The 12,082-nt window shown below is 41.0% G+C and overlaps 2 protein-coding genes across 11 annotated transcripts in view; one reads left to right on the plus strand and one right to left on the minus strand.

The window, feature by feature from the left end:
- The first annotated feature begins 2,564 nt into the window (after nt 1–2,564).
- LOC105282681 (upstream stimulatory factor 2) overlaps nt 2,565–12,082 on the plus strand; it is a 97,826-nt gene continuing 88,308 nt past the window's right edge. Inside the window, exons 1-6 of one of the 10 annotated variants that reach the window (XM_011344874.3) lie at nt 2,565–2,788; nt 2,860–3,163; nt 3,268–3,398; nt 3,471–3,649; nt 3,731–3,883; nt 3,981–4,109. In XM_011344874.3, coding sequence (XP_011343176.2) covers nt 3,120–3,163; nt 3,268–3,398; nt 3,471–3,649; nt 3,731–3,883; nt 3,981–4,109 — 636 coding nt within the window. In that variant the 5' untranslated portion in view covers nt 2,565–2,788; nt 2,860–3,119. Of the gene's footprint in view, nt 2,789–2,842; nt 3,164–3,267; nt 3,650–3,730; nt 3,884–3,980; nt 4,312–10,249; nt 10,353–12,082 lie in introns of those variants that run through there. The other 9 variants (XM_011344881.3, XM_011344871.3, XM_011344873.3 and 6 more) reach the window with 9 other exon arrangements.
- Nucleotides 4,732–12,082, minus strand: part of LOC105282683 — an 89,815-nt gene continuing 82,464 nt past the window's right edge. Inside the window, 7 exon segments of the mRNA XM_026969380.1 lie at nt 4,732–8,121; nt 8,304–8,546; nt 8,809–9,022; nt 9,157–9,519; nt 9,734–10,105; nt 10,274–10,590; nt 11,900–12,000. Of these exon segments, the coding sequence (XP_026825181.1) occupies nt 7,982–8,121; nt 8,304–8,546; nt 8,809–9,022; nt 9,157–9,519; nt 9,734–10,105; nt 10,274–10,590; nt 11,900–12,000 (1,750 nt within the window). The 3' untranslated portion in view covers nt 4,732–7,981.

Here is a 12,082-nt window from a genome sequence, read left to right on the forward strand (position 1 = left end):
AGTTGCCCGTGCCTATAGCGCGTGACTTTCGAAGAATGCACCGTCTTGCTTGGACTTGTTGCTTCTTGGAGTTTCTTTTTACTCTTCCAATAATTGTTCAACCGCATCGAACGTTCAAACTGAACTTTCCATCTCCGTGTGAGAATTCGCAATGGAAAGATTGCATTTATTCAGATCGAATCGTAGAAGATGTCTGTAAGAAACCGTCGTTGGATCGGTTTGATCGATGTACACATTAGCTGCTTCTCTGTATCGAATTCGAAAACAAAATGTGTGACAATTAAAATTAACTGTAATGATAAGACACATTTTATGTCGCTGCATGTTGTTATTACGAGAGAATGTCGTGCAAGTTGGCACGTTTGTCGACGAATGTCGGCGGTGATACGAGCACTGGATGAATGGACTTGAAAAGAAATTGAAAAGAAAACGTGCTCCTTGATGCATTAAGCTGATGCAGTTGCGATTGTGATTGAAGATGTGGGTGCCGCGCTTCGCTTCAGCTTTCAATTCTTCGAGATTTTGTAAAGACGTAATATATATGTAAAACAGCCTCCTGCTCTTTGAAGTTAAGACAAGGCCGTTAGTGGCCACGCGTGTGGCGCGATGGAAGAAAAAAATCATGTATCTGTTTAGTTATCACACGTACGTGCATACCTAATATAAATAGAAGCTATATGAATAAACGAGAAGAGGATATTATACATTATCTTAGGATTAGCTGCTTGGGAGAGTTTCCTTTACTACGTTAACGTTTTGCGATCGAACGACTATACACGTACACATATAAAAATACACGTACACGTACACGTACATACACGAGACTTACACGCCGTATGATATAATAGAGGGGTTTACCACGATTAATTTTATTATTTTTACACCTATTACGATGTGTATCTTGGTTGTACGCAATTTGATGTACAATTACTATCGTCTTCTTCTTTAGACACGGTCTTTGGGGTCGCCGGTTCTCAGGCTGCGCCTCGAGTGGAACCAGCTTCTTTATCACGTTTATTGATCATTGCTTCCTTTTTTAGCGTGCAATTGGCAGGGACGCGTTCGTCCTGCGATCTCATATATATGTCGACGGTAATTTGTATAGAGAAAGACTACGGAGTGTGTGTTTGATTTGTGTCCGTGTTTGGAAAGGCTCATGCATCGTTGGTGCGTCGGCACTAGAACAATCCCAGTGCCATTCCGCAAAATTGCATGCCTCAAAGAAAATAAAAGAAAAGCAAACAGTCATGTTGGAAAGATTTGCATGATCCAGTGCAAGATCGCTTTTGTGAGAACTTTATACCGATTTAAAGGCTGAGGAAACGTAATTTGCTAGAATTTTGCTGGAAGAAATGAATTCGAGCATCAGTACGCTGTACATGTTTCTTGCATTTTCGAGCTGTCAAAAGGCAGATGAACATTATTAATAGGATATCGAATATCTCTATTCTTTGCGCACGGCATTGTTTGCATTTAGCAAAATGTCTTTTGATATATTTCGAATAAAGCGATCGCAAAATGCGGAAGGATTCACTGATTCTAGATTTGCGATGTGAGAATTCAAGTTTCCTTAAATTTGCGTGCGTTGCAACTTACCTAGCATTTACGTAGTGTGTTTTTCTTGTCCCTGTGGGTCTCTCCTCGAGGCGTAAATTAGCGAAGTGGCTCGTTAAGACAATAGTAAACGTGGTGCAGTTAGCTTTTTTTTTGATAAGGGTCTAGACCAAACGCAATTATTATATTACATGTTGTAGCCTAAATACAAACATTTTGTAATAAAATTCAATATATTGAAATAATATTGCCAACTCTCTTTTTATTCTCCTCTATTGCGATTGTTAAGTTTTTATGACTTATTAAGAACTGATTGTGCGCAATAATTACTTAGATAGACACGTATAAATATTATTATAACATATTTGAGAAAACATGAGATATAAAAGAATTAAAATTTTCATCCATTTTAGGCATGAATGAGCGTTTTTCTCTGGCCAAAAAGATGTCTCCTTACTTAATGATAAATACAAAATTAGACAAGAGTTTTAATCGTGTTCAGGGGGTCTAATACGTATCTCTTCACGGAGTGAAAATGCGAAAAGTGAGCAAATTCACTAGGTGTTGACCAATTAAATTATAAATATTTTAGTAAATTTGCTCATTTTTCACATTTTCACTCCGTGAAGAGATACGTAATAGACCTCCAGATACAAATGGGTATTCAAGGCACATAGGCATTCATGAAAAAGAATTATTTCTATGCAATCGAAATACTTCCAAAAGTGGAAAAATAAAAAGATTCGCTCTATTCGTGAGTCGTCCTAGCTTACTTTTTCGTAGCGGAATTTCTCGAAACAACATATTTAGTTCCTTCCGCCCTCACACTCTCGTCACAACTCGTATCACAAAATTATGTCGCCTACCTTATGGCAACCCATCGCTTGAAACGTAACAATCAGTTGCCATTCCGTAGGCGTTCCGTATCGGCGTCTGTTACTCGAGTTGCAATGGTGCAGGCGCTACGACTCGTGTCCACGTGTTTTGAGACCTCTAAAATTTTAGTTTCTAAAAACTCCGCTACGAGACTCCACTGTCCCTGCTTGAAACGCGAGGTGGTAGTACTCGGTGGCGGATCGGAAAAAAGTTTTACTTTTCGGATAATACTCAATCGGTTGTAGATTCGAGGTTTTCAATTTTGTGACTAACAGCTTGATTCTACTTGATGGGTCATAAGAAAGTTTTTAATTTCCAATTATACGGCTCGGAGACGGATCAGGAGAACTTGTTACTTGTAAGTGATCATATCGCTAGCAAGCATAGATTGGATAAATTGTTTAAAATAAAGTTTTCTTTTTCGGATAGTGTCGTTAAAGGACGGATTTTAAACGTGATGTGCTTAGGAAGAAAGAATAAAGGCAGAAAAATAAGAGAAAAATTCAGATTACGTTACTGAGCAACCTTCTCGACACAAAATTGCAGAATTATGTTCAGTTGCATAAATTGTGATGTGTGTCCACGTATGTATGCGGTAATGGCTGTGAACATCAGTGATCAACGTTATATTGTTGTTTGCACACAAAATTGCTGAATGTGAGCGCAAAAGTTATTTATTGCCAGTTGGAATGGAAATTGTCAATCGTTACAACACGGTAGACGAAAGGTGCAGGTATCCCTTGATGTGACAAAATTTAATTCTGTGTTTATCGTTGTAAGAAGAGGATACATTTCCTCTTGGCCAGGGAAAAATGCTCATTCATGCTCATGTTACAGCGCAGAGGAGAATATAATGAGCGACGAAACTGTTGGTGTGGTCTTGGAGGAGGCAGAGATAATGGACTGTGACGCTGATGTTGAGGCTGACGACGACAACATACAGTATCATCTGTACACGGTGAACAGAGGTGACAATGCAGTGGCATACAAAGTTATGCATGTTAATGATAATCACGGAGAAAACAGTGAGCTTTCCATAGCTACTCCTCTGCACAACACCGTCCAAGTGTTGACTTCTCCTTTAAACGGGCAATTGTACGTACTCAGCAATGGCTCGGCGAGTGATGTCGCAACATCGGAGTCTGCGAAAACAGTTTCATCACGTGTAACCAAATTGCAGATAAAAGGATCGCAAAGTATCGTCACAGGCGTGAAGAAGGTAAATTGTTTAATGCTACTGCTGTATTTTACATTATTATCAGCTGTTTTGTTGAAACAATCACAGATACCTCATGTTTAGAGGGACGAGAGGCGAAGAGTAACTCATAACGAAATTGAGAGGCGTCGAAGGGGCAAGATCAGCAACTGGATCTCAAAGTTGGGAAAACTTTTGGCAGATTGCGATCAAGGTGTGGACAAAGAGGGAGACGCCAAGACAAACTGTGAATCACAAGTACGAAACTTGCACATGCTTGGATTTATTTATATTTCCTTATCTTCCTTCGAGGCTAATATTCACTACAACTGATAATACCAATCATTTTTTGCAGAGTACAGGGGGTATACTGGCACGAGCCTGTGAGTACATTACGGAATTAAGAGAGGCCAATGAGAAGTTGGCCCAAAGTATGGACGAAAGCGCAGAATTAATGGAGGAAGCTAAAAATCTTCGACAGCTCGTAAGTCAATTAAGGGATGAGAATTCAAAATTGAAGATTCAGATCTCAAAAGGCAATGCATTTCTGCTCGATACTTAGACACGCATTTGACCCCCCCCCCCCCGCCCATTAGACAAATTGAACATTTTATTCATGTTGACATGTTATTTTGTACTAGCTGGCGTTTGTTCCTCGCGCGCTCGGTATATTTGGAAAATATAAAGCATAAAGAACGTATTTTTTTACGACGCGCACATTTTTAGAAGTTGCAAGACGATTGCACATAGCCTATGTTACTCAGGAAGATCTAAGCTATCCACCAGTGAAAGATTTTTTTAAATCGGTTTAGTAGTTTCTGAGATTACCCTGAACAATGGAACAAACTTTACCTCTTTATTATATTAGTATGCTGTGCATTTTTGAAAAAATGAAGAATCTGAGGAAAAGAGCGCGGCAGACCGTGAACGATATGTAATAGTTATAAAATGTTTTATTTACATTTATGTAACTCAGTGTATATGTACATACATATAGACATACATGTACATGCGTACATACCATCATACGTACGTACGTACACATGCGCACTACACGCATATGCACTTCTATACGTATGCGCGTATGTAAAAAACAATGACAATCATATCGTGTAACATTTTATTGTACATATTGTAAACAATAATTCTTTATAATACATGGACCATCAGATCTCTCGATGATGATCCGTCTCGGCAAAATCATTAAATTAGAGATATACAAATGTACAAAACAATATTACGGCTCAATTAATAATTTACCGTAATTTACCAAACAGACATATTGCTTAATGATAGGATTCGCTGTTTTAATGCTACGTAACGTATTGAGTTGTGTGTCTCCTCTAAAGAGTAGATATTTACATTTACAAAATACATTCACTTATGTACAGAGAAACAAAGCGATACGTGTGTTACTTGTATCTTTCTTCCTTGCTTCCAAGGTATCTCGTGGTGAGATTGCCACGAAAGAAACGAGCTTTACTTTCTACATCGTCAAAGATGCGCACATGCATGCACACGTGCACACGTACAAATGGTTCTCGATATCAAATTTGAAGGAGAATGTACATGTGTCAACGCGTCTCACGCGACAATTTAAATTATCGTTACGATAACGCTTAGTAATACTTATTGCTTGAAAGCGCATTTCCTTTCTGAGATAGTTTTTTTTTTTTCAAAAGTAACAGAGTATTTTCATCGGCTGAAGTATCCTCCTCGAAGCATGAATTAATCGGTGCGTGTCTATTACGCGAGATATGTCGTTGCTGATACGTGATAGCTCGCGCGAGGTACGAACTTTCACGTATTCCGCTTACTTTATCGTAAACTACGAGTACATGAGCGTGGAAAAGCTGTCGCGTTTAATCGTGCCTTATGCGGTAACGCACCTAGCGATACAGTACGAACGATAGACGCCCACGTGGAAACATTCAGAAGACACAGTTCTTCGAATGTCGGGGAGAATGTCTTTTGGACCTTTGTGTCGTGTACCCGCACTACTCATATTTAAACGAGATGCCTGTGTATACGTGTGTGTGAGTGTTTTACTTATAACTAAGTTGGCCACTGAAGCAGTCGCATATATAACAGCTAATGTAGATGCTGTGAGAAAAATCACATTCGAACCAATGAGTTGTCTTTTCTATAAAAATAACTCTGAAATCAGCTGAGTCCAGCAATGAATCGGGTCTCTCCTAAATCTAAACACCAACAGACTATTAATCTTTCTGTACAGTACTTAGGAATCTTGATCCATTCTTTTATCGTTATATTGTCTCGTCGTATGTGTAGTAAATTACGCTGTCAGGGGGATAATATCAATAAGCAAAGAATATAACAATGTCAATAAGCAAAGAATATAGCTTTCCATACGTTACACAAAACGTAAATATCTCCTTGTCCGAAATTACGCTACACTCCTAGATACATAAATGTTGACAAGACCTAGACGAAAATATCGTGTTTGTCCCTCGTACGAATTTTTGTTTTATTGGAATGTCAAACAATTCTAACGAAGACGTATACCATTAAACTTATTGGCAGTGTTGGAAACTTTCAGGATCCGTGATTGAGTTGTAAGAAAGACTGCAAGATCAAACATTTTGGCAAGGATAAGACAATAGATGCGCATAGTTTTAACGTACAAAACACAGAAACTTTTTCTCGTCTGATTGGCTTTTCTCTCGTTATCAAACTCTCGTGTATTTTTCCATACAAGAGTAGAAAAACTTCAAAGATCCTCTTCTTTTTCTCTTTTCTCACTCACTCACTCACTTACTCATTTACTTATTGTTTCTCTCACTTATTTGCTTAATCGTTCACTCTCCCCCTCTTCTTTTGTTTTACTAAAAGCTTGTCGTTTCGTATCACGATCGAATAAAGAAGCATGATATGCGAGTACTTGCACACATTCTTGCTTAATCATTTTCTCATTTCATCCGTATATTTAATACCGCGGCTGTGCAGCGTTTCGTGGAAACGTAAACTCTTCTCTCCTTTTCGCTTCCCGATCTCTCCGCCGATTGCAATCTCCTACAAACTACTACGAATATTACGATTATTAAGTTTTATGCGAAATAACGAACATTATAGGCAGTAAGAGTTACCTTGTATAGCTCGCCTACGAAGTATATTTACGTTTTCGTTGAGAAAAGTGGTATGCGGAATCGTGTGGATCAAATCTGCCGATACTTGTAAAACCGCACGTGTGATTATTACGCAAACTATATTGGTTCTCGTTGCATTTGTGTGATACGTGAAATAATCTACAAAACTCGAGAAACAGTCAAGCGGTTTTTAACGACACGAAAACGGAAGTTTATTCAGTTTCGAAATTTCCTGATCGATCCCGTCGCATTTCTCTCTCAAGATTACAATCGGTTCCCTCCCGAGGAAGCATTTCGCTCGTCAGTCTTTCAATTATCTTAAAAAATGTACAGCCGTGTGACTTATCCAGCCAGCTGCTCTGATCCAAAAAGCGTTCGTAACAATACATATGACATGGTTCATCGGCGTTTACGAATCCGTTTCATGAATTCATGATAAGAGTGACTAGTATACTTTCTCTTTAGTACCGCAGAAGCCCATTATTGACTTTATACATTTACTATCTACTTCTAGATCTGTCTACTTCTAATCTATCCTCATGTTTATTGTGATATTGTTAACGGCATATGTGACGCCTAAGCGGCGGTATGTTTGCCCATCTACAAGATCGATCACGCATCTGTCAAATTTCTTCTTCGAAATGGTAGTCCCAAGTTTCTCGAAGACGGGATATTAGTAACATAATGAACTCGTGCCAATAATGATCGAAAAATTGGTTTGTCGCGCCTGCATTTTCGCGCGACAATCGAATCTGAATCTGAGTCTGGACGACAGCGTCCATTTGATGGAGAGAAACGCCTGTTTCCGCGAGGAAGGCAGTGAATGGAAGGTCGCGTTCGAGTTCCTCCCGTTTCCGAATCGCCGCGCGGATTCTCTACTGGTGGAACAGGATGATCATAATTCCTATCTTAGAAGAGGTATACTTTGTGAGGCGACATTTACTTGCGCATTAGAATCTAGAAGATACCTTCGTACCGTACACGTGACGAGGCGCCGTTATGGATCGTCTTGATGCTGGGAGTATCCTGGATAATCGTCGTGAATAATATTCAATGCCAAGAATGAGTCAACATTATTCTGATAGAATGTCTAGGCGATTTTCTTGAATGCTTGAATCAAGTCATGTCAGAAAGATTTGCATGTTGCAACAAGTAATCGAGATACCTCGCACCAGGATCCCGGCAAGACGTTACGGCACCGTTAGCCGTAGCCTTACAAGTCAATATACGGTACAAAGGTAGGCCTGTCTCAGGACGGTTGAAGCCGCGTGCTCTTTTTGCTGCTACCGAACATGAACCACGTGCCGACTTTCCGTCCCAGCGAGTTGGTGGTACCTTGTGCGACCATTGTCGGCATTTCGTACGTCGATTCTCTCTTGTACGTTTTATCTGCAACACCGTCAGATTAAAAAAAAATTAAGTAAACCAATATCGAGTGAACCGAAATTGAATTAAACCAATTAATTATAAATCTGTATAAATGAATAAAATTAAATTCAAGTTGTTCTCCCTAAAGAAACATTTTCGAGATAGATGAGTGTTTAAAAGCGAGCGAGAGTTGAGAAACTTACTTCGAGGTTTAATCGGCGGTCTGTACTGCTGCCTGCTAGCAGCGAGCCTGGCGAGCTGTCTGGCCGCAGTCGGAAACTCTAATCCGTCGTTCCTGTCCTGAGCCACCAGTCTTCGTTCCTCGGCCATCGCCGCTAGCCACCGTCGCTTTTCTTCCGCAGTACGGCAGCAGAAGAGTAACCATTTGTCGCGAACACAGCTGTACACTTTTAGACAGTGCCTCACTGTTACCCCCGATTGATGATCTACGAGATTGATATGACACTGAACATTATTTGTATTCGATTTTTATCTTTATGATGATCCGCGGCAGCAATTATCTTACATTATTTTCTGTCATATAAATAAATTTAATATCTTCACCGTAATGTTTACTAACGATTAATGGTTATTTACGACAATGACAAAGCGATAAAGCGAGCGATAAACTGACCCTGTGAATCCATATTTCGAGCTACATTTCTTAATGATTAGAACCACTGACTCATTTTACGGAGCATAGCATACCTTTTCCATCGGGCACGTCAATCACCTCGCTAGTGTCGAGATAGATGCGGCCTTTGTAGACGTAAGTGTTGCGTTTGAGAATGTCCTTCTTGCAGTACACCAGTTGATGATCGAAAAGAAACAGCGTGATGTTGTTCGTCCACATGCCGGTCGTAACTCTCATCGCGTCACCTTGATAAATCAGTTGCGACGAAAATTCTATGAGATCCTCACCCTGCGGCCAATTACCAACATAATTAAACATAAATGTATTTTAGCGTACTTCCTGCAACCCGTATTATCAGTATTAAGACACAACAAAAGGTAAAATTCCCAAGATTTTTCCGTAATTTCGAAAAATGATCGCACCTCCCAGCCTTCTACGCGCATCTGCCACGCGGCCAACTTCTCCAGGCTCTCCATTCGCCTCTTCCTCTCGTTAATCAGTACCGCGACGCCCCTCATCGCCTCCAAGGCTTCCTGAATCTTGTGATAATCCGGGTGATCGGTTTTCGTGTACTTGAGCAGCTCCGCCAATTGAAGAGGGTATTTGCATATCCGTTGGACGGGCGTCAGCAGATATCCATCCAAGGGGATCTCTATGAGGCCTCTCATCAGTCGACACGCCTCGAAGAACTTGCTGTAACGATTGTGCTGGTAGAGCTCCTGCAGCGTCACCGTGGCCATTGGGTGACTGTTGCAATACTCGGAGTACATGCGAAAACCCGCTCTCTGAAAGAATGAATAGCACATTTGCCTTTCACGCTTATCTTCTGTAAAAATAAAGTGGTACGGAGTTATTTCCAGCTTGCAAGATCTCATTTAATCCGCAAAAGAAAATTAAGATCTAAAAGTTCGACTTGTACGTAACAGTCGATTTGTCATTATTAAATGTGAAATTGTTCGGGGAACGCGAGGAATACGAAGTATAAATGATGCCACTAACATGATTGAGGAAGCACTCGCCGACGCAGCTCTTGTGTAGCGCGTTCCAGTCGATGCAGGCCTCGAGATCCTTCAGAAACTCGGATTGAAAGTCTAGGAGCTGCTCGAGATTGATGAAAATTGTCTCAATCTGATCCTCGGTGAACATATCCGTGCGCCGGCGACATTCCGCGATGTAGCCCTCGGCCACGTCGCGCAACACCTTTACAAAATCGCGTTCTGTCTGCACGAGTTCGCGGACCACGCTGGTTCGCACTTGCTCGTTCGAAAGCAGAGAGATGCTCGTTCGTCTCCTCAGCTGAGTACCCGAGGATCCTCCCGATGCCATTGCGGCTAGGCAGTCCTCCACCGTATCCTCTTGGCTCACTCGCAACTGCGAATTTACATCAATCAAATATGCACATTACGCAAACAATCACACATTCATAAAGATTAAATTAGATTTTTATTAAGAATAATTATCTGTAAAATAAAATAATGAAAAAGATTCATGATGATGATGATGATTTGCTTCAAGTGAAATTTATTCGGAGATATTTACCCTGACGAAAGCAGCTGGAAACCATCCGTGCTCACCCCTGCAGCTGCCCCACCACCAATCCTTGTCCAGCGTATCAAGAACGTCGATCACGTCTCCGGCGCGAAAGGCCAGCTCCTCCGGTTCCATCGCCACGTGGTCCCAAACAGCCTCAGCTAGTATGACGACTTCCTCGTCCATCGTTTGCTCGAATGACTTCTTCTTGTCCGTCAAGGAAGCGATCGAGGATTCAGAGTCGGACATCATCTCGTCGTCGGACGTGCCGGCTCTACCATCCTGCTCGTCCTCGGATAGCACGTTGCCACCGGGTAATCTCGCGCCTATTTTGAAATAGAACGTCGTTGTAACTAAGGCAAATAGATCTATGTAAATGCTAGCATCAGAGTATAATGCTCGAATCTTGATTGACCAATGTATCTCAATTTCGATTCTCAAATTGAACCACAGATTAAAGAGAGATCGATCCGCTTTAAAGAACCACGTACCCCAAAGTTCTTTCCAAAATCATACAGAATATTATAAAATGACAAACGCGAGCATCTTCAATCAAGTTTCTTCAAAAGAAATATTCTTTGGTTGAATTTTTATGTAAAAATTCCCGACAAGCCGACGACACTGAAGAACAACTGATTCACAGCGCATAGAATATGCCATCAGGTTAAACGACATGTCACTGCATTCTCGCTCATCGGCATCCCTGTGGGAGTAATCGCGACAACAAGCGCGTCACCCCCGTCCATTGTGCAGCTTTCGGCGTGGGCAGAAAAAGAATGAAACAGTTTTCGTGAGATTTCTCGAGAGAAGGTAATCTCAGTTTGCCGGAGTACCTCCTAAAAATCATCTATTAAGTGCGATTGATGTAAAAAAATTGATTGCACACCTTTGAGAAATTGCATCTACCTTGGAAAGGGGAAGCGTTTTTACGAGGTTCTCCAGCAGACTCGTTACTCGACTACTTTTTTGCAGAATAGAAGCGCCTTGACACGAAACAACATCTTTACAGGGACGAAAATCAGCACCATTGTTACACAGGAATAATCCTTAATCTCACAAGTCTCATTTCCTTTGTCTTACGAGGATGCATTCGACGGTAATACGGTGTGAATGCTCAACAACGTCTTTATGGGGGATACATGCCGAGTACTCGTCAACGTGGTGTCTATAGAGAAACTCTGGAGGTCTCTGGAGTATATTGTGCACTAAACGTCACCAAAAGGTTTTCTACTGGCGTGTGTAAGCTCTGTCTATCCAACAGATGCGCAAAACTCCCTCCCGTGATTTTAATTATCACGCAGAGCCAATTATTTCTTCGTCCTTCGTTAATTTCTTTCACATCAATCTCTTTTACGTCACAAAAAAAAACATTAAAGATCCAATGACTGTATGCGTGAAGGAAATAATGTCTCGATTATACACGCGTAATATAGTACGTCGACTGCTTTTTAAAAAAAAAAAACAAAAACGGATCCGAAACATTTGACAAAGCGGTTTCGCGTTCTTTGGATGCGATAAAAAGGAAGATTTACGCATGTGCTCGATAGACAGAACGAGAGGAACGTGATCTACGTCAGAGACACTATCTTGAATTGAGAGGAAACGAGAAACATCGCGCGTGTCACGATTGCTTACCCGAGGTTTTAGTGCGCATCAGCGGCGAGAGCTGATTGATTCCCAGTGGCTGGCTGAGCGAACGCCTCAAATTTGTCCGAGAGCTCCTCCCTTTCGCGTTACTGGAACGCGGGAAAAGAAAGAAACATTAATTCAATATCGATTCGCTTTCGTACCGCGTAAACGTGCGGCATCGAGCGAGAG

This window comes from Ooceraea biroi, chromosome 4, assembly GCF_003672135.1.
Source record: "Ooceraea biroi isolate clonal line C1 chromosome 4, Obir_v5.4, whole genome shotgun sequence".
In the NCBI taxonomy this organism is placed as follows: Eukaryota; Metazoa; Arthropoda; class Insecta; order Hymenoptera; family Formicidae; genus Ooceraea; species Ooceraea biroi.